At 43.8% G+C, this 21,648-nt stretch overlaps 1 protein-coding gene across 3 annotated transcripts in view; it reads right to left on the bottom strand.

The window, feature by feature from the left end:
* Window positions 1-20,690, bottom strand: part of STXBP6 (syntaxin binding protein 6) — a 281,394-nt gene extending 260,704 nt beyond the window's left edge. Inside the window, exon 1 of one of the 3 annotated variants that reach the window (XM_077127054.1) lies at window positions 20,433-20,690. Coding sequence is in view for 1 of the 3 variants with exons in the window: in XM_077127053.1 (XP_076983168.1) it covers window positions 6,303-6,333 (31 nt within the window). In the remaining 2 variants the exon portion in view is untranslated. Of the gene's footprint in view, window positions 1-6,302; window positions 6,911-20,432 lie in introns of those variants that run through there. The other 2 variants (XM_077127053.1, XM_077127055.1) reach the window with 2 other exon arrangements.
* Window positions 20,691-21,648: the final 958 nt, after the last annotated feature.

The raw sequence follows: 21,648 nt of genomic DNA, 5'->3' as shown, positions 1-21,648 counted from the left end.
GCAAAAACATTCTTATATTTGTATTTTTAATCACCATCATTGTCATTAACTTAGGCATTCCTAAGTTATACTGTCTCAATCCTCTATCTTTCCTGCTGGTAGTCATACATGGCCCCAGCCCGCCTCCCTCAATCACACTCACATTCAGCTTCATTAAATGTACTTATATTATTATGCTATCATCAGAGAGTATTATGCTATCCATTTCTGAATTTTTACAATCAGTCCTGCTGCACATTCTGTATCTCTTCAGCACCAAATGCCCAATAATCTCGACCCACTTCCTAGCTCTTTAACTTGTGTTTTTAACTTAAACTTTCAAAGTTCACTCATTAATGTTAGTTCATATTAGTGAGACCCTACAGTATTTGTCCTTTAGCTTTTGGCTGGTTTCACTCAGCATAATGTCCTCAAGGTACATCCACGTTTTTACATGATTCATATTCCATTGTACGTGTATACACAATTGTTTAGCCACATGGACATTTGGGCTGTTTCCATCTCTTGGCAATCGTAAATAATGCTGCAATAAACATCAGTGTGTAAATGTCCGTTTGGGTCTTTGCCCTCAGGTCCTCTGAATATATACCTAGTAATGGGATTGCTGGACCATATGACAATTCTATACTTAGCTTCCTGAGCAACCGCCAAATTGCCTTCCAGAGCAGTTGCACCATTATATTCCCACCCACAGTGGATAAGGGTGCCTCTTTCTCCACATCCTCTCCAGCAACTGTCATTTTCTGTTTTATTGATAATGGCCACTCCAGTGGGTGTGAGATGATATTTCATTGTGGTTTTGATTTGGATTTCCCTAATAGCCAGCGAGGTTGAGCATTTTTCATGTTTTTGAGCCATTTGTACTTCCTCTTCTGAAAAGTATCTGTTCGATACCTTTTGACATTTTAAAATTGGGTTGTCTTTTTGTTCTTGAGTTGTGGAATCTTACACATATATTATTTTAAAGAATCAGAAAGACCCCCATATGGTACTTCATGTGAAAAATTTCTTCTAGAATTAAGTGCTAGGAGGAGTAAAGCCTGCCCTGAGAAACCGGGCAGGCTTTCTGAAAAGTAGTGCTACATAACAAGGAAGAGGAAGGAGAATGCTGGATTCTAAAAGTTCTTATGTCAGGGAGCAGGATTCTACCTCAGGACATTTCTAACAGACACTGCTTGACTGTACTGCCCATCAGAGGCCAATAATAATGGCCATAATAATGGCATTAACCCCAAAGAGCCCTCACTAAGTGCAAAGGCAGAGAACTAAGCACTTTCAAAAGTCTCAATTAATCCTCACATCAATAATAGAACCTACCTCATGTGACTACCATCCCCTTTTACATGTAAGAAACCAGATTATTTAATAAGGATTTCACAACTGTAAAATGGGAAAGCCAAACAACTGTGCTGCCATTCCAGGCCCATATCTGATTTCTACTCTGAAAGAAAAATTGCCATGGTTCATTCTCTGCAGCACATACTTTTAACCCCAACTCTACATCCTTCTCAAGAAGCAGGTAACAGAAACAACTCTCCCTTCAACTCCTAAAGCTTTTCCCACATATCCCAGCTAGAAATGTTTCTCTCTCTCTCCCTATCTTTTAGTTCATCTTAAGTGTCCCATCCATATACGCATCCATCAATCCATCCATCCCTTTTGGGGCACCTATACCTGGTACCCTGCTAAAGATACAAAACGTACAAATCACAGTCCCAGCCTTCAAATCTGTATCTAGACAAAAAGCAAATAAACAGACTTGAATATGCTAAGTTACATAAGGCACAGGTGTAGCAAAGATCAGCTTCGCCTTGGGAGACCACTGGTTACTTCAAAGAGTGGTGACCCTTGCCAGGCCTAAAGGATGATGACAAAAATACAAGACAAAGAGGAGAAGGACAAAAGAATGGAAAAGCATGATCCTTTCAGGGTATGCAAAGTCATCAAATGACAGAGAGGAGCTGGTTCTGGGAATCTGGAATGGAGCCAACCACCAAGCTGCAGAAACAAAGGTGAGCAAGCCCTTGTCCCCAAAGTCCAGTCTCCCATGCCTAACTCACCACAGCTCCCTGCCCTATAGCAGGGGAAAAGGAAGGACCCAGGGTAGCCAAATTGGCAAAGGAAACTGAGGCACCCATCAACTCACCAGGAGGACCTGACCACCTCCTTCCCAACACAATTTCTAATTTTCCTCTCAACCCCCTTATTCTTACTATAAGCCCTGTAGATTCTAAGAGTTAGTTTTTTGTCCTTTTTCGGGCCAATATCAGCCAATTAATCATAAGTCTAAGACTGAGATGTGAACAAAACAGTGTTCTATCAAGTGCTCTCCATCCTGAGGGGCAGCTCGAGGGCAGCATTGAAAACAAAATGCTGCTGAACTGGGCAAGGGTAAGGGAGCTTTTAAAGCAGTTTTTAAAGGAAAATGCCAAGATCATTGATCCTGGTCGCAAACAGCTTCAACATTTATATACTAGGACACAACAAAGGCTGACAGAGTGTTGGGTGATTGCTCTTCTCAATCCTTTAAAACAGGAATCCTCAGGCTTTCTGAAGTTGCTACAGCCTGTCTTCAACTTATTCATGGGCTCCCACCTCCTTTGTAAAAGTACCAAATCGTGTTGCAATTTAATATGCTTTTTATTTTTAATTACAGTGGATTTAAGTGAACCGTTAAGAGAATTTCCTGACATCCTACATGATAATTAACTAGATATACCCTGATTTTCTATATAAATTCAGAGTGAAAAAATTACTGGACCAAGAAGCCACCCCTCATAAAGACTAAGATGATGGAAAAAGGTCAGTATGTTTAAACATCAATGCAATCTCTTCAAATTGAAATCTGGTCAGACCAAAGATAAAATACAAGTAAAATTTAAAATTACTTATTCATGCATATGAAAAATATTCCCAAGTTAAATAAATTTTACAGGGCTATAAATCTTTATATTAATTTTAGACCAAGATAGAACCATTGCTTTGTTCTCTCCTTCTCTAAATCAGTTAGAGGTTTCGTTACCATAAAGAAGAAAATAATTCCTAGGAGAAAAGAAGCTTAAATTTAAGGTTGATTTAAAATGAAAAATTTTAGGAATATTTTAAAGTTCTAGTAAAGCACCATTTACTGAAGAATCAAAAGACAGGAATTTAGAGTCCCAGATTTTCTAATGATTCGTGGTAGAACTGAACAGTCTCAGTTTTCCTCATCAGTAAAATGGGAGGTTTATAAGAAAGAAGAGAGTGTGGGAGGAAGGAAAGAAGAAAGGGTAAATTAGATATCCAAGGCCATTTCTTGCTCAAAACCACAATGGATTCTATGATGCACACAGAAGAGGTTCTTTCAAGAAAAAGAAAAATTCCCAGTCTCGAATAAGATAAAAGCTTAGAAAACAAAATCAAAGAAAAAGATGGAGGGCTATAAAATGGCTTCAATCTTAGCACAAGAGTATAATGCCATTTTTATGCAAATGCAAGCTTATGAAATCAAAATAACTGAATGGTAGAAAATATTTTTGAAGGTTACCTGTATGAATCTCCCAAGAAAATTTTTTGTTCAGTTTATATGTCCTAATGTACAGGATGAACAAGGACAGTTAGGCATGTGCTGTTATTTCCCATTATCTCTAGTTATTTTAAGAGTTACAGTTTATCAGTAGCATGTTCAGGACAACAGACTAGCACAGTAGAGAAGAAGTACCAAAAGGTCATTCTCTGACCCTAAGCAAGAGCCTAAGAAATGCCCTGCTTCCAACTAAAGAATGGAATGGACAGTGGAATCACTAATATCCAAGAGAAAGTAGAGTGGAAAAGAAAGAAAACATACACTAGCATCCTAGAATGCCACCTGTTTAAAGCAACCTCTATTACTCAAAGCATTCATTAAACAAAAGTTAACCGAGTACCTCTGTGCTGGTTTGAAAGGATGTATGTCCCTTAGAAAAGCCATGTTTTAATCAAAATCCCATTTCGTAATGGCAGAATAATCCCTATTCAATACTATATGTTTAAATCTGTAATTAGATCATCTCCCTGGAGATGTGATTTAATCAAGAGTGGTTGTTAAGCTAGATTAGGTGACGACATGTCTGCACCCATTTGAGTGGGTCTTGATAAGTTTCTAGAGTCCTATAAAAGAGGAAACATTTTGGAGAATGAAAGAGATTCAGAGACAGCAGGGCAGAACGACATAGCCACAAGAAGCAGAGTCTGACAGCCAGTGACCTTTGGAGATGAAGAAAGAAAGCACTTCCCAGGGAGCTTCGTGAAACCGGAAGCCAGGAGAGAAAGCTAGCAGATGACACCGTGTTCTCCAGGTGCCCTTCCAGATGAGAGAGAAGCCCTGTGTTTGCCATGTGCCTTCTCACTTGAGAGAGAAACCCTGAACTTTATCAGCCTTCTTGAACCAAGGTATCTTTTAGAACTGTAAACTAGCAACTTATTAAATTCCCCTTTTTAAAAGCCATTCTGTTTCTGGTATATTGCATTCCGGCAGCTAGCAAACTAGAACAACCTACTATAGGTAACACTGAATTATCTAAATTAGAAAGATCCTGCTATGAAACAGTTTATAGTTTTCCAGGACAATGTCCATGGAATGGGACCATCATTCATCCAAGCATGAAAGCTAGAAGCCCGGGGTATCATCTCTGATCCCTCCCTCTTTCTCGCCTTGCACTTCCACCCTATCACCACATCCAGTCTTATTGCTGCTTTGCCTGTCTCTATACTTCCACTCAGTAGCCTCCATCTTTATCAGCCTGGCCAGGCTATCAGCATTTCTTGCCTAAGCTTTTGTAATTGCCTCTTAACCGATTCATTGCATCTCCTCTTGGACGCCTATAATCCAATGATCCATTCTCCTTGTTGCTACCAAAGTGACAATCTGATTACCTTGAACCCATGCTCAGAAGTCCTAGGTGACTCTTAGAAAAATACCCTGTTCCACAATTCTTATTCTCCACTTCCCAGCCACATGGGCTTCTTCTGTCCTTCACTCATGGCAGGGTCCTTTCCATCACAAGGTCTTTGCCTTTCCATCACCTCTGTGATAACACACCCTCTCTCCTTAATCTCTATTCAGCCTTCAGACCTTGGCTCATCATCGCTTCCTTAGGAAAACCCCCACCCCCTGATTTCCTTGCCTAGATCACATCCCCTCAAACATGTACCTCTCCGATGGAGCACCTACAAGAGTTATCTTTTAACAGTTTATGCAATTATTTTTGTAAACAACTCCTTTTTAAAAGTTCTAGAAAAGCAGAAACATTGTCTGGTTTTGCTTACCATGGTAATCTGTTACACACAGTAGGCATTTTTGCTAAATGAATGATAAAATAGAGATCAGCTCAATCCAGAGGAAAATGGAAAAGATACCCGAGGAGAATGAACACAGATAAATGGCCCTTCCAGAATCCCAAACCAGACCTCTCTCCTTTAACAAAGGCATTTCGCTGGGAATTCCTCAGGGTCTCTTCACTCCAACATAGCCAACTGTGACAAGGTGCCACGTGAGAAAGGGAAGGACAAGTGTCATGTTTCTCTGCCCTTTCTTCCCTCCCTAGCGAGGAGATGAAACAGGGAAAGGAGCGCGACTCCACACAAGAGGAACTTGGCCCTGTCATGTTTGCTTTTGATCAAGGCAGGGGAAGGAGGTACTGCTAATGTCTACAAACTTCCCAAAACAGTTGTTCCAGGTAAAACTGCTCCTTGGAGTCACTAGACCTTGGTTGTTGGACAGCACCCCTTGTAAGAAAATCAACTGTATTTTCCCCACCTTTAAATTTCAAGGAAGACTACCTTCTTCAAAATCCCTTTTCAAAATCTACTACAATAATTTCCTTCTCACCTAAGCTGGGCATATTTAAGATGCAGGTCCTGCCCACGTTAACAGGCATCCTGCGCACGAGCACCTGATGCCCCTACTTTCTCAGGAAGCCTCGGTTCCAACCATACCCCCAGCTGCTCACAGCCTTAGCACAGCACGGTGTGGCGGCCCACAGCTTGAGCTCACATGGAGGGGCTGTGGAACCCAGGGGCTGTAGAACAGCCTTTCTGAGCCTTGGTTTCCGATTCTGCAAAGCAAGGCTAATAAAAGCACTTCATTCAGAGTTGAAAAAATCCACAAAATGTCCTTAGCACAGTGTCTGGCACATCACAGGTGTGCAATCCTTAACCATTTCTATAATTACCATCACATCGAGGATGCTTCAGGAATTCACTGATGTGGGCTTCTAAATCCCAAACTAAGAGGCCTATAAAATTAAAAACAAAACAAAACGAAAACAAAACTTCTTATCTACCTCTTGGAAAAAAAGAACTCCAGACCTTCATACCTCGTGAGACACCGCAGGTAGAGGGACACAAGGTTTCCTGGAGCTCTGCTGGAGAAGCCACCGTGACCTACATCCTAGTTATGCATCCCGGAACTAGTCATTAGTTACACCCACTGGGAAAATAAGGATGTGGGTGGCTCTTTACTCCTCCTATCAAAATGTATATCTTGTGTTTATCCAATGCACCGTAAAATTCAAACTACAAAGCACTATTTATAAGATTCTTTCTTTGGCAGGAGGTGAGTGGTAAGTTCAGGCTTCCACTGGCCAAGTCTCAATTTGATGTGTACAGAATGCGGGCGTGTGTAGGATAATATATTACACTAAGGAAACAGGCCAAGATGCCACATCAGGAATTCACCGCCACCGGGGAATAACAGCTCCTTGAGTGTCACACAGCTTCTCACACCTGCTCTAGAATCCTCTCTGGGAATTAAATGTGATAGGAAAATAAATATCTTATGGGGCGGGGTCATTAAAATGTACTCCTATTTTTCCCCTGGCACCTCATTGTATCTAGTAAAAAGAAAGGAAATCAAATTCTAATCTACACAGGGAATGATTTGGTTGGTCCCCCCCCCCCACACACACAGTGCTCTGCCCTGAAAACCAAGGCTGCACAGGGTAAAAGGTGCCAAAAAATAAAGAAACCACCAAATGCAGAAATTCTTCTACTGTGCAGTCTAGAAGTCCAGAGGCTTCTGTGCTACCACTCTGAACAAGAAAACAGGCCGTGGCCTCTGCTTGGAGTCTATGAACCAGGTAGGGTGAAAACAAGCCTCTGGGATGGTCAAGTATATTTTCATGTCTGTCTGAGGGTGCTACATATCTCAAAATTCTAACCGAATGCAGTCTGCCCAAGGCATTCTTTTCAGGAATAATTTCTGAAGGTCTCCACTGCCCATCAAAGACAGTAATTCATTTTGTCTCTGAGAAAACGAATGGGTGATTTTTTTTAAAGATGAGAATAAATGAATACTTAAGATGCCTGTCCCTACTGTCAGATTTTTTGTATATCTGCATCCTGAAAAAGGAGTATTTTCTACACAGCATATAGATTCCAACAGTGGCAATATCCATCAATACATTTTCAAGTATTTCCTGGGTGGCTGCTTGCTAGTCAAGAGGAAAAAGAAGTAGATAGAGTAAGGCTCACAGATCAGAGTATGAGTTGGGACAGGACACTAAAAGGTCCCGAAGAGTCCCCAACAGATGGTCGGGCCCCAGGAATCATGTTTGGGAAATACTCAGTATCCTGAAGCTGACACGGGCCACTGAGGACTGCTTTCCCCAAGAGAACCCAACTGGCAGAGGGTTCAGCAAGTTCCTGGGGTTCTAGTACAGGGTAGAAATCAGACCTTCATGATCAGCATGTTTTTCTGGCTGCAAGACAAGAGAGTTCTGTACTTCCTGTAACACTTGTCAGAGGACAGGCAGCGAAGGGAAAAGGAAAAGGACACAGTAGCGCTCATGTAAGAGAATGGTAGGTTTGACTCCTAAGCAATCACCCTCTCTTTCTCTATATGTACCTCTGGCTTTTTATCTATATAATGGAAACACTTATAATAGTAAGAACCTCATAGGTTCTACTACAGATTAAAAGAGATTGTAAAAGTAAAATACTTATAAAGCAATACCTTCTCCCTCTCTGATGTCTTTAGTCTTCACTCAAGAAAAGAAGTTCCATCCCTTTATAGTCAAACCTTAAGAATAATTTTGTTGCTGTTTAAATTATCCAATAAAACATCCTCCAGACTGGGTTCTGAGAGGTTTCTGACTATTTCTGAAAATCGAATACATGTTCAAAAAGACAACTTGAAACCAACCTAAAGACATTCAAAAGAATAGACTCAAAGCAATTCCGAAAATGTTCTCAGCAATACCTTTTGAGTTGGTTTACAAATCTTCCAGTAACTTCCATAAAAAGCACGTTCATGTGTAGGGTAAATGCTTTTAAGCTTTCAAGTGGTCTCATAATTTTACGATTGCTCCGGGTCACATACACTGGCTCCCCAACTCTTCAGCAAGATTCCGTGGCTAATGCCTCTGAATAACTCCTCTCACCCTCAACCTGTGCCAGGTTGTGCCTCAGGCACAAGGGGTGCTCCAAAAACGTTTGAGGATACAATCAGGTATCAGGGTCAAGTGACACCCATGACTATAGATTTCGGGGACTTTTCACAAATGTTTCCATACAAGAAAGTAATACAAATACATACACACACACACAACAGAAAACATTACTGAAAAATAAGAAATAGACTTAAAAAGGCATTCACAAAAGAGGATCACCTATGAATACACTCCTGCAAAGATGCTAAAATTCATATGGTGATGAGAAATACAAATTAAAATCGCAATGACAGCCCAATATCAACACAAGAATAGTTGAAATGAACATGACTTATCAGACAAAGTGTTGGTGAAAATCCAGAAGAATGAAACTCTCACTCATACCTGATGAGATTATAAATTAGAACAGTCACATTGGAAACTCTTTAACTGTTATCAATTAAGGCTGAACACATTCACATGCTAGGACCCAGCAATTATACATGCATACACATCAGAAATGCACAGATTTTCACCAAAAGACATTAACATGAATCTTCACATACCAGCATTATTCATATTAGCTAAAAACTGGAAACAGTTCGAATGTCCATGGCAGTAGACTGAATCATGTCCCCCTGTACCCCTTCCTCCTCCCCCCCCCCCAAAAATAACACATTCAAGTCCTAACCTCCATCCCATGGGTGTGAACTCATTTATAAATAGGATCTTCAAAAAAGTCTATTAAGAAGAGGCAAAACTGAATCAAACTTAATCTGTTATGCCTGCAGTCCTATGAGCAAAGGAAATTTGGACACAAAAGTACAAGCCACAGGAGAAAGGAAGAGACAGACGGCCATGGGACAGAGGCAAAGAATGGCTGCCAGCAAGCCACCACCACACTACTACCTACTTTGGAGAAGACAGCGACCTGATACCTTGGTTTTGGACTTCAGGCCCCCAAACTGCAAACCAGTGATTCCTGTTGTTTAAGCCACACAGCCTGCAGCTTTTTATTACAGCAGTCCCGGCAAACTTAGACACCCACTGTCACTAATTATGATATATTCATACAAAGAATGCTATCGAGCGATGAAAATGAACAAATGACTGCTGAATGCACAATATGGACAAATCTCAAACGATGCTGGGGAAGAAGTCAGACATAAAAGAACACCAAACGTGCATTTATATAAAGCTCAAAAACAGGCAAAAGTGACCTATAGTTTTAGAGGTCAGCACAGTGGCTAGCATGCAGTAGGAAAGGGGTATAAAAGGAGGTTCAGAGGGGCTGCTTTTGTTCTCTTTCTCGATCTGTATTACGGTTTCATGGCTGCATTTACTGGACAAAACCTCCCTGAGCCGTATCCATGTAATTTGTGCTTGTTTCTGTATGTCTGCGATAGTTCAATAAAATTATTTTTTTTGAAAAGCAAATCCATCTAAATGCCTCTTCATTTGCAAAGCCAAACAAGCAAATCCATTTAAACGGCCCACTGGTACAAATATATTTAAGCGGCCAGGTCTAAAAAAAAAAAAAGCAAGAGACATCAAGGCATGCTGTGTCACTCAGGCCAGCTCCCAATTCCTTCACTCGGGAGCTTTTGATTCTGAGGCACTTTGACTCTCTAGGCCTCAGCGTTTCATCTATAAAAATTACCCGGGTAATTATAAGAATCAAATGCTATACCGCGAGGGCGCTTTGTAAGCCACAAACTGGTATTCTACCATTTGTTCTTGAAACATCACCACATGATGATGGCAGATGGAGTTGATGAGCAGAGAGAACCCGAGGAGCTTTGGGGGTTACTTTCAAGAGTTTTAGGGGCCAGTAGCTTAGGTTATGAAATTTCCTATGCAGTGCAAACCAAAAGTTATACTTTTTCTTCTTACAGCTGTATCACTAGAGACACTCTATAATAAGTTTTCCAATCATGAGCAGAGGGTTTTTCAGCTCCCATGTGGAAATGACGCTTACTCTTCATTTTGAAGGTATAAAATTTCCTTTTCTCTGTTTCTCTCATATTCTGTCTTAAGCTTCTGTCTGGCTGTCCTCACATGACTTTTAGTTTCTGGGCATATTTCTGTATGGATGTCTGAAGTCTGTCTCTCTCTCTCTCTCTGTGTATCCCAGGTAAGGAATTAGGCCATATACAGGCAAGACAGTGCTTTGACTACTGGGCCTGGTCTCTCACAGACTCAGGGCCCCTCTGCAGCCTGGGGCCAAGTTCCAACAGCCTCAGCATGCCCCGGAAATTTGTGGGAAATGCAGAGTCCCAGGCCCCACCCCAGACCCAATGAATCATGAGCTGCACTTTAACAAGATGCACAGGTGATTCACTTGTACCCTAAGGTTGAAGAGGCTCTGACGTGGGACCATGTGGCCTGTCACCTGACAAACTCAAGGGAGTGGTTGCAGCATTACTCAGGTAACAGAGTTCATCCTAAACAGCCCTGGCTGACTAGTCTCTCTTCTAGCCTGGGCCGACATGAGTGACCCATGGTTACTTTTAGTTTCCAAACTCAAAGTCACATATTTTTGGACCACAGAGTTGGCAGAGAGTGGGGAGAGAGCAAGAGATGTGAGAATCTTTCTCTCATTTTTTTTTCCAAATAAATAAGTAAAGAGATAAGTAAAAATACCTACCTTTGAGAGTTATAAGGAGTAATCAGTATTTGTAAAGTGCTAAGACTATGCTTTATTTAGCACATTATAATCTCTAGATACATGTTAAATAAATAATAAAAACAATATACTGACAGAAGAATTAATAGACTAGACACTGGAAGGGAATCCCTAAAGAAAACAGCTGCCCAGTTTGACATATTTTTATTGATTCTCCAACCCATGCCATACAAGCTTGGCCTTAGGGAACAAAAAGAAAGATCCCTGCCTCCGAAGGAGCCCACACTGTAGTGGGGGTCAGAAGAAGGGCTGTTCATACATGAGGTATCTGTGTTCAGGATTTCTTGTTCCATCAAAAAAAAAAAAATCAGCTATTAAAAAGACCTGTGCGTGTGTGGTTAACAATGTCAGAAAAGGATCTGATTTAAAAGTCTCATTTCTCATTTTACAACAAGTGAAACTTGAAGGACTGTCCATTTTATAACCTTTGAGCTCTTTATATAAGACTAACTTTCAAGTTGGAGGGTTTTTTAAAAATTACTATTATAGTTTCATAAGGATTTTAATTTTAAAAGGACTTACTCCAGGAACACACCAGCTTTATGCACCTGACTCCTCAGCAGTTGGACTTCTCCATTGCTATTTAAGGATAGGTTAGATTAAATTGTTCAAGAATAATATTGACTTCTCAACCACTAAACACTGCTTGTTTTCACCTGAGATTGGGTGAGGCAACATATTCCTATGCAGCCCCAAAACATCGACCAGTTTGTAGCCGTGTAACCTACCTGGCCAAGCTTAGTTTCCAGACAGCGGATGATAAAGGTGACTAGATTATAATACACATGCCCACTGGTCTCCAAAATCAGATAATTTTCATTTTCAAATGGCACTGTCACCTTCACAGTAAGTCCCAGCGAGGGTGAGTACTTCAGGTATATTGAGATATTCAATCGGAGTGTCTTATCTTTGAGATATGATGTCGGTGCAACATCAGTTTAAATGCTCAGCCTTGGCACTGTAACAAAGTTAACGATCTCGTTTCCTTCAAAACCCTATCAGGGGTTAATGATGCAAACTGCCAATCCAAAGAAGAGTCAGACAAGAAAGCTGAACAGGGGTCTCATTCGGTAGAATTACCATCCCTGGGAAAGCAATGAATTTCAGGTCAAGACTGGAAACTAGTTTGAATCACTGGGCTTGTGGTTTTGTTAGTTTCTGCCTTAAAAACTATTTGTGTGTATTATTTTCCCAGAACTGACAATAAAACAGAAACGTAAACAGAATGTAAATAAAGGAGACAGAAAACAGAACAAAAGTTAAGACACCAACTCAAGTTGTATAACCCTAGGAGGGCAGAATCACCTAACCCAGCACTGTATGGTAATGGCGCACACTTTACATAGGTGCATCATCATCATACGGCTTCAAAATGCCCTGACATATACTGTGCACTGAAACACTCATGCCAACCCCGTGAGGCAGGCAGGGATGACCATCACTCCCAAACGGCGACAGAGCAAGCTGAGTCTCCGTGCGGACCAGTGACACAGGCTGCAGGTGGGGGAATCACAGTCAATGCCAGGTGTTACTTCCCACTCCTTCCTCGTTCATTATTCCCCATTAGCCGAATTCAGTTTAACCTTCCCAGAGTTAATAGACTCATGGAAGGTGAGTTAACACAACACTCAGATTTTCACAAACCAATAATGAAGAAAATATCCCTGGAAACTTCCACTCATGCCGCTAACCAAGACCAGCGGTTCGCTTTTTAATGTCCCTTGATTTCCTCTCCTCTCCCTAAAAGAGAAACTTCGGTTAGCCAGGGAAGGAGGCCGCTGGGCATGGCTGGGCAGACACTCCCACACTGAGAAGCGCAGCGCCAACTGATCAGTTCAGGGAGGGCCCTCCGGTCAAAAAGAAACAACTCCATGAAAGCAGAGTAAACACCCAGACAAAAAAGTATCCAGATTCAGCAGAAACCAGAACAGCGATTTAAGTTTTCCCCAAAGCTAGTATTTACATTCTTTCTCTTCCATCTTCTCCCCAACTGCCCCTCCATTCCATCCCACCCCCCAAACACATTCACAACTCAAAAACCTCATCCCTGGATTTTTTTTTTTTTTTGAATGTATTATTTCTGCAGTCCTAACCCTGAAAATCCTGGCCCTAATGGGAAGGAGAAGGCAAACAAAATTTGACATTCCAGGCATACCCTGTTAGGTACTTCTCTGTGAGTCAGGTCTCATTCTAATTTTACAGATAAAGCTGTGACTCAGATGCTAGTTAACTTGCCCAAGGACCCACAGCAAATGAGTGGCGAAGCCACTATTTCCACTCGGCTCTGTCCAATTCCAAAGCCCATCTTCCCTGCACTGTGTCGGCTTCTAGGCAGAGCGTCACCCACGGGCCAGCAGCATCAGTGCCAGGGGAAGCTGGTTAGAAAGGCAGAATCTCAGGCTCCACCCCAGGCCTGATGAATCAGAACTGGCATATCTACACTATCCCACGAGAGGAGACACAACCTCTCGCCAAAGGAAAACTGACCCTGCTCCACTGGTGTTAAACCCAAGGACATTTATGCTTGTGCAATGCCAAGTACCTCAGGAATGCTGTTTGAATACGGTCAGAAATATTAGGAAGAAAAAGAGAGTTCCACAAACGCATTAGAAGAAGATGCTAAAATGTTTACCGAGTCAAATCTCAGGGGAGAGGCTAAGCATGAGGAGCCCTGTGAGCAGAGCCTCTTACCCTCTGGCAGATCACAACCAGGGAGGCGAAACACAGAATTATTCTCCAAAAAAGGGAGTCCAGATACACACTCCAGTTGAAGATCACAAGGCATCTGCTATGAAAGCTATCCTGCTGATTCAGGAGCAGCTTAGAGCAAAACCTTTTTAATTCAAAGCACTGGTCTTTGGATAAAAGAACAACAGGAAAACCCTAGCAGGTCCAAAGACAAACAAGGAGAAAGGAGTAATCTAAATATTTTTTTCCCAGGAGCAGAAAACTGACCTGTAATAGATACCCTATTCCTGGAACTCTCTCTTCTCATTAATCTCCTTCTGCCCAGCCACAGTGGTCTTCTTGCTATTTTTTTTCAAATTGAGTTACAATTCACATCCCATAAAAGTCACACGTTTAAAGTGTACTATTAAATGTTTTTTAGTACTTTCACAAAGTTCTGCAACCATCACTACTATCTAATTCCAGGACGTACTCATCACCCCAAAAAGAAACTCCATATCCGTTAGCAGTCATTCCCCTTTTCCCTCTTTCTACCTTCTGGCAAAAACTCTATGGATTTACCTATTCTGGACATCTCATGATGGAGTCCTGCAATATGTGGCCATTTGTATCTGGCTTCTTTCACTTAGCATAATGTTTTCAAGATTCATCCATGTTGTAGCATGTGGGGTTACTTCATTCTTTTTATGGCTGAATAATGTTCCATTGTGTGGATATAGCAAAACTTTTAAAATCCAGTCATCAGCTGAGAGGCATTTCAGCTATTTCCTCTTTCCAATTATAATGAATAATTCTGCTATGAACTTTCAAGTACAAGTTTTTGATTGAACACCTGTTTCCAACACTCCTGGGTTTATAACTAGGACTGGAACCAGTCCTACGGTTAATTCTATGTTTTACTTTTTAAGGAACTGACAAATCGCACCATTTTGGATTCCCATCAGCAAGACAGGAGGGCTCCAATTTCTTCACATCCTTTCCAGCACTTGTTACATCTTTTTGATTATAGCCATCCTGATGGGTCTGAAGAGGTTCATCACTGGCTTTGATTTGCATTTCCCTAATGACTAATGATATTGAATATCTTTTCCTGCCCCTATTGGACATTTGAATATCTTCTTTGGGGAAATTCCAGTTTAAATCCTTTGTCTGTATTTTCCTCCATTGGGTTGTTTATTTTTTTATTATTGAGTTGTAAGAGTTCATTCTTTTTGCTGTTTTTTGAAACTCCAGTCAAGAGCCAGCCTAAGACTTTTGCATTTACTGTTTCTTCCTCCTGGAAAGTTCTTCCCCTAAATAGCTAATATTTATCAACTGAACCTACATTTTAATTAATACCTCTGCTCCAAACTAGCTCTTGAAGAACATGGGTCAGGGAAGCTCCAACACCAAAGAATATGCCAGGCGTGGAGTTAGACATGAATTTTATTAGGAGTGACGAACAGGAGAAGATCTTCCATGGTGGCATGCTACAATGGGGGGCAGTGGAGTGCATGGGTTTATAACGGTTTAGGACACGGGTGTGAGAACAGAGTTTCAGCAGGTCCCCTGTGTACGGGACAACTCTAAGCCCTGGATCCCCCACAATCTCTGTACCTGGAACCACCCTCTTCAAAGGTCCTGGGAACATTTTCATTCACCTTTTGTGTCCCATGCATCCCTGCTTGTTTCACCCTGAGTACTGTGCCTCCACTCCCACTTATCCACCATGAGGTCTCCTGTAGTAGTCGCTGGGACTCATCCGCCACTTTAGCGAATTTACAGAAGCAAGAAAGAACTCACCAAACGATCTCTGACCACCACCACAGATTCAGTGTCTCAGACTGTGCTAGGCATGCTCCTCTTTCTTGGGCGCTCTGCTATTTCAGCACAAATGCAAATCTTGAGGCTTTCACTCTATTATGCCACCTACCAAAGATGACCCTACTCTCCAGAAAAGCCCTACCCATCATTTGCATCATTAGCACAATTCATCTCTTCCACGGAGACTTTCTCAGTCACCACAGCTTAAACTGATTCCTCTCTTCTCTGAAATAACAGCAATCCCCCGCAAAGCTCATTAATCAATTGATACCTGTATTTAATGACTACTCCCTCCCTCTATAGTCTAGGGATTCAGCAGGTGAAGAAAACCCACCCACCCACTGAAATCGCTGGAATGTGCTAATTCAGCAATGCAGCCCTAGAACATGCACACAGACACATAACCTCCAAAATATCCTGCATTCTGGGAAACGCTGAATCAAATAAATGTAGCCAGGTGTTTTGTTGTTGGTATTGTTAATTCGTATCACTTCTCAGAGTCTTTGATAGGATGAGGCACATGTTGTGAATCTCTAAGAGAGGAAAAAATAATAGGCAGAGCTTCCCAAATTGATTTGCCCTTTACAAGAGTACACATATTAACATCCACCCCAACAGCACTCTTCGGAAATTCTCTGGAACTGCTGAGCTAATTCAATTGCTGCTCAATTCTCTCAGCTGGGCAGCACAGAGAAGAAACCATATTTTCTACGACCATATTTGCTTTCTCTTAGGATGCCAACAATTGGAAGGCCCTATTAATGTGCCAGCGTTACAGAAAAAGAAAGAAGAAAGCATACATTAAATGTGCACATAATTTTAAGACCCATCTGGATTTCTGAAATTGGAAAATGCTGAGCGATGTGAAAAAATGTGTCTGAGGGTTGAGCTGGCACAGTGCGGCTGGGATATCAGTTTAAAAGCACCTGCCGGGAAAGTTGAGAACAGCAGTCCAAGATCAGGACTTGATCCTCCAGAACCCAGCAATGACAACCGCGATGACCAGAATGAAATAAAGGATCCCAAAGACTGCCTCCTAACAGATTCATGAAGGCAGCACAGGGAGCGGACAGCCAAGGGTTGAGAAAGGCGGGCAGCAGCGCTTATAGGCTTCTCTCACGTGGAAAAATCCTCAGCAGCGCAAAGGAGGGGTAACACCCAAAATATAAACATCGAGTTCTGGGAAGTAATTTTTAAATAAGAAGGTGTCTTACTGAAGTGGGAGAAACCACTTAAATTAACTAGTAAATCTTATGACTTATATAGCCTAAGAGCTGTTCCTTCGCCAAATGCTGATTGCTGTCAGGAAGACAGGCGCGGGTCTTGTCGTTTTATCTACTGAAATCCTAAGAGGCATACTTGAGTTTTTGAATAGGCTACTGATTTTCTGATAGGTTTCTCTAGCGCTAATCATTTTTAAGCTAAAACAAAGCACAAATGGAAAGCCCAGATAAAGTGTCACGGGTAGCCGGGCTCCTGTCTGGCACAGCAACACAAGAACCAAAGGGCTGACTGGCATCTTCTCACGCTTAGCCCATTTCAGTGCTGCACAGACTTTTATTTCTCCCTTGGGATGTTATCTCAGGAAGCCTCCTGGCTCAGGCAGGCCCCCGAACCTTCTCTGATGAACAGAGTCACAATTCAACACCACAATGTGCCACAGTAAGTCATGGGAGGCTTTCAGCTCAGGAGCAAGGGTCGGGGGACAGAGAGAAAAGTATGAGACTGGGTTGACCCCAAAGAGTGCTGGAGTATGAGCTAAGTTACACTGATTTAGATCTCAAACAGGGCACCACGCTGATACTGCACAGTGCCCTAAACGTAAACCCTTCTCCATCTCAAAGAGGGCTACCACCACCCCCGGAAAGAATGGGAGGTCTTTGCCGGGTTTGACTGCCAGGGGACAGCTCTCACTGGGACTACTCCACAGTACACCAAGGACTGGGCAGAGACATTAGTGTAAAATTATTTTTAAACTTGTTCATAGCAATTCAACTTTTCTTTTACCTTAAGATTCAAGCTGCCACACAGGAGTTATGGAACACCTCTCTAAAAGAAGGAAATATACCCAAAGAAAGGAACGCCTCTCTAAAAAGAAGGAAATATACCCAAAGAAAGGAAATACAGTATTGGTGGCTTTATTAATATAAAGTCACCAATCTCAGTCTACCCAAAATGATCTCAAAACCAGAGACTATTTTACCGTATGAAAAGAAGGGGGAATTCTATCTTTGCGTGTAGACTTCATTCATTTGAACAGCAATTAGAACTATCAAACTTAGACAACTGGTAAGCAGCATAGGTGCTGGATCACAGAATGCTTTAGGCAAGTTCTCAAAACATTCTGGAAGAAACCCTGACCCTATCTGTGAGATTCTAAAATAACGGCACTTCGGTATGTATCCCTCTTACTCTCTCTAGCCCCTTAAGTCAACATTTCTAAAGGTAAGGTCATCTGGGAACTAGTTAGAAGGCAAATTCTCAGACCCCACTCTAGACCTAGAGAATCAGAGAACAGCGATGTGTTTTAACTAGTCCTCCAGGTAATTGTGAGTCATGCTCATCAGAACGGGGCACCGCTGTCCTAGGATTAGGAAAGAGTCAGCACTGGGCTGGCTCAGAAGCCTGATGTAACCTTTACTAACTGACTGAAAGACAATTTCACCTGTTCCTGCCTCTGTTCTGTATTGACTCTGACTCACAGGCTGATTTCACCAATGAGGGGTTGAGTCCTTAGCTCAAGGTCACTGTTAGAGGCCAAGTCACAGCTACAGCCCGGGTCTGCTGATTTCTTCATCAGACCTTGTTGGGACCTGGCTGACGTGAAGATTCTGGGGCCCAGGACTTTAAACTTTGATAAGGCAATCCTGGTCATCTCCTAATTTACACCATGCTGCCTCCATCAGGTTAGTATGAGAACTGGAGTCCCAACCCTTGTGCAGCATATCTGGTGAGAACTGCTGATCCTCCTATCCCCAGTGTGGGCCTCCCTGGTGGTTACTTAGTACCTCTCTTTTTGACCACTGAAAAGGGATAAACCTCAAAGAAGGGGAGTCAGAATAAAAGGGGATAATGAATTTGAGGGAACAGGAAAAAGAAGACAAATAGCTGCTTCTAAAGACCCAAGAAACTAAACCTCTTAATGGGGGGGGAGGGGAGTAGAGACTTAAGTATCTCATTAAAATCAAAAGAATTAGTTAACTAAAAAGAACTGAGTACACTTAAGAGCACAGAGGCAATAACTAAGATGTAAATAAATGGTGCTTTAAAGTTTTCTTGCTATTTTTTCAATCCTCTTACGTCATCCAAGTCTCACAACAACCCCACAATGGAAGACGAGAAGGCAACTATTATCACATTTGACAGAAGAGAACTTTAAGTTCAGAATGACTGATATTTTGTCCATCAGCACAGCGATCAGCTGTAAAACTGACACTCAATCTTGGGTCCGACTCCAGATTCTCACATCTTGAAATCTGCCCCAAAGCTGATTCCCACCAAGGAGAAAGCAAAGGAAGAAGAAAAAAAAAAAAAAAAAAAAAAACGCATGGCACTTGAGCAGCAGGCGGTGCTCCTTTAAGAACCTAACACAAACCCAACAGCCAAGGTGTTCAGCCAAAAGAGAGGCATATTTCTAGCCTGCATAATCATTTCTGGACCGATTCCCACTAGCAGCCTCCGAGGCAACAGCAGCTCTCTGCCAGGCTGAAGGCTCTCCACCCCCTCGGGTTATGACAGCGCAGCTCTGACTCGTGTGCAGGCTAAGCCCAAAACTCAAAACAAGAAGTGAAAAAAAGTGGAGCCACATCGTACACACCCTCGCATTCAGCACAGTATCAGTTCCAGGGTCCTGGGTCGCCTGCCTCACCTTAGGAGGCAGTAGGTTACGAGGCACACTCCTGTGAACCCACCCGCCCTATTTCTTCCCACCCACATTTTGGGGAATAATAATAGGAAGGGGAGAGGGTTCATTATGAAGCCTGAGGCAGAACCAAAGGCAGATACACCCTAGGCACCCTGTCCTAAGGAACAGTTCGTCTTCCTAAACGCTCCACCCAGCCCTTCCTCCTGGTTCTCTCCTTTGCAAAGATGGACAGGAGGGAAGGGGGGCGTGGGATGGGGGGGGTGTAGTAAACCTAAGAAAAGACTGAAGGAAAAACGGGCCATCCACCTACCCAGGCACGCAGCCCCGCTGTGTGTGTGAGGCCCTATGGCAGGGCGCACCAGCCGAGGGAACCTGCAGCCCCTGGCCCTGTCTGAGGTTGGGGAGAGGGCAGTGACCACTGGTAGGCGGCCCGGGGGCGTGACGCCAGTGCCCGCCGAGAGAGCCCGTCTCCGCCCGGGCAGCAACGGTTTTCCTGGAAGACGCCAGGGAAGCGAAGATCGGGGTGTTTCGCGGGTTTCAGCGGGGCGTGGGACAGCCCAGCCCAGAGGCGCAGAGACCCCCACAGTTCCCCACGCTGGGGATCGCAGCTCGGCACGCTCGGGGCCCAAACTACCGCGGCTACAGAGCAGAAAGAGAGGCTCCATCCTCAACTTTCTCGTGGCAAGCTGCTGCGCTCCGCGGCATGCCCTACCTGGCCCGCACACCGGGTCCCAGGTTTAGAAAAAACCAGGGACCCGAGTCCCTCTCCCCACACCCAAAGCAAGCGGGTCGTGGGACGCCCAGACCCCTCTTCCGCCTCCCGCCAACTTGAAAGCACCTCGCAGGGCATCTGCCTCCACCTCTGGCCCCGCAGCTGGACTCCCTGTCCCGACTGCCCGCACTGGACGGAGCACCCAGCGCCCCCAAACGCCGCGGCTGCCGCATCCTCCCTGGCTGGTTCGGCCTCCGCCTGGCCCCGCTGGCCCCCGTGCCCCAGCCCTACCGTGCAGCCCGGCTCGTGCCTCGGCCGTGCCAGCGCGCGGCACGCGTCCCAGCCGGCGAGGCTCCTCCCCGGGGGCTGCCCCGCGCGGGGCTCCAGGCTCCGGACCAGGCTCGCGCAGCGCGGAGTGCTGTGGCTCGCCGCCGCCCCGCGGCTCCCGCGCCGACTCCCGCCGCGCGCGCGAAGAGGGGAGGGCTGGGGTGGAGGGAACTCCCAGCAACTCCAACTCCCGGCGCTGGAGCTCCAGCTGCAGCCGCGCGCCCGCCCGTCACCGAGTGCGAGCGCCTGCGAAGCAAACCTGCCCCCGTGGCTGCTTCTGAGCATGCCCAGTGTCGCCGAGGGCGAGCCGAGCCGGAGAGCCCTGGCCGGGGGCAAAGGGCTGAGGCCAGGGCCGGGGGACGGGCTGCGCGTTGCACACCGCGCGGGTGGGCGGAGGATCAGTGCAGACACTGGGCACTGGAGCCAAACCAGGAGAAACTGGTCAGTGTGGGGAGGACAGTGCAAGTTCAATGGGTTGTGGGAAGTTTCTGGGCTAGAAAGGTAGACTGCTTTTATGTGCCTCTCCGCAAGACTATTAGAAAAGACAACCAGGGAGCATTTGTTCTCCAGGAAAGAACGCGAGGACCCTGCAGATGGGTTTATCCAGCGTCCTTGTTCGTCATTCCTAGGGTGGCAAACTCAAAGAGCTAATGAGGCTTTGCAGGCAATATAAATGAATGAAACGGATAGGAAGAGTGGGAGATTGCTCCAAAGGCAGGGCCACTGTTCTGCTCTAAAAGCCCCTTACTTTTGTGCAAGAATTTGGGACTGGTTTTGCTAGATTTTCTAATTTTTCAACAAATGATAAGAGGTCCAGATTTTTTTTTCATGTAAAATATCCTAATTTTTAACTTAAAAACACTCTGCACCAAATAAAACATGTCTGGGTCCATTCCTTCCTCAATCCCACAGATGGCCAGTTGGAGAATTGTCATTTCTGCCTTCTTTCAGCCAAGAGGTGCTGAGTGCCCACTGTGGTTTGGGAAGGTGCTGGAAAGAATCCAAGATGATTCAGACGGTCTTCAAAGCACTATCAGTTACTAGGGGAAATAGGGTTTCCTGACAGAAGAGAGCTATAGATAAATACTGAGGCCTTGGAAAGAGAGAGGTTACTAATGTGGAAAGGAGCTGTGAGGAATAACTTAGGACACCATTAATAAAACTACCTGAGTGGAAAGTT

The sequence above is a fragment of the Tamandua tetradactyla genome, chromosome 14, assembly GCF_023851605.1.
Source record: "Tamandua tetradactyla isolate mTamTet1 chromosome 14, mTamTet1.pri, whole genome shotgun sequence".
Classification (NCBI taxonomy): Eukaryota; Metazoa; Chordata; class Mammalia; order Pilosa; family Myrmecophagidae; genus Tamandua; species Tamandua tetradactyla.
This window is presented reverse-complemented; position numbering and strand designations above follow the sequence as displayed.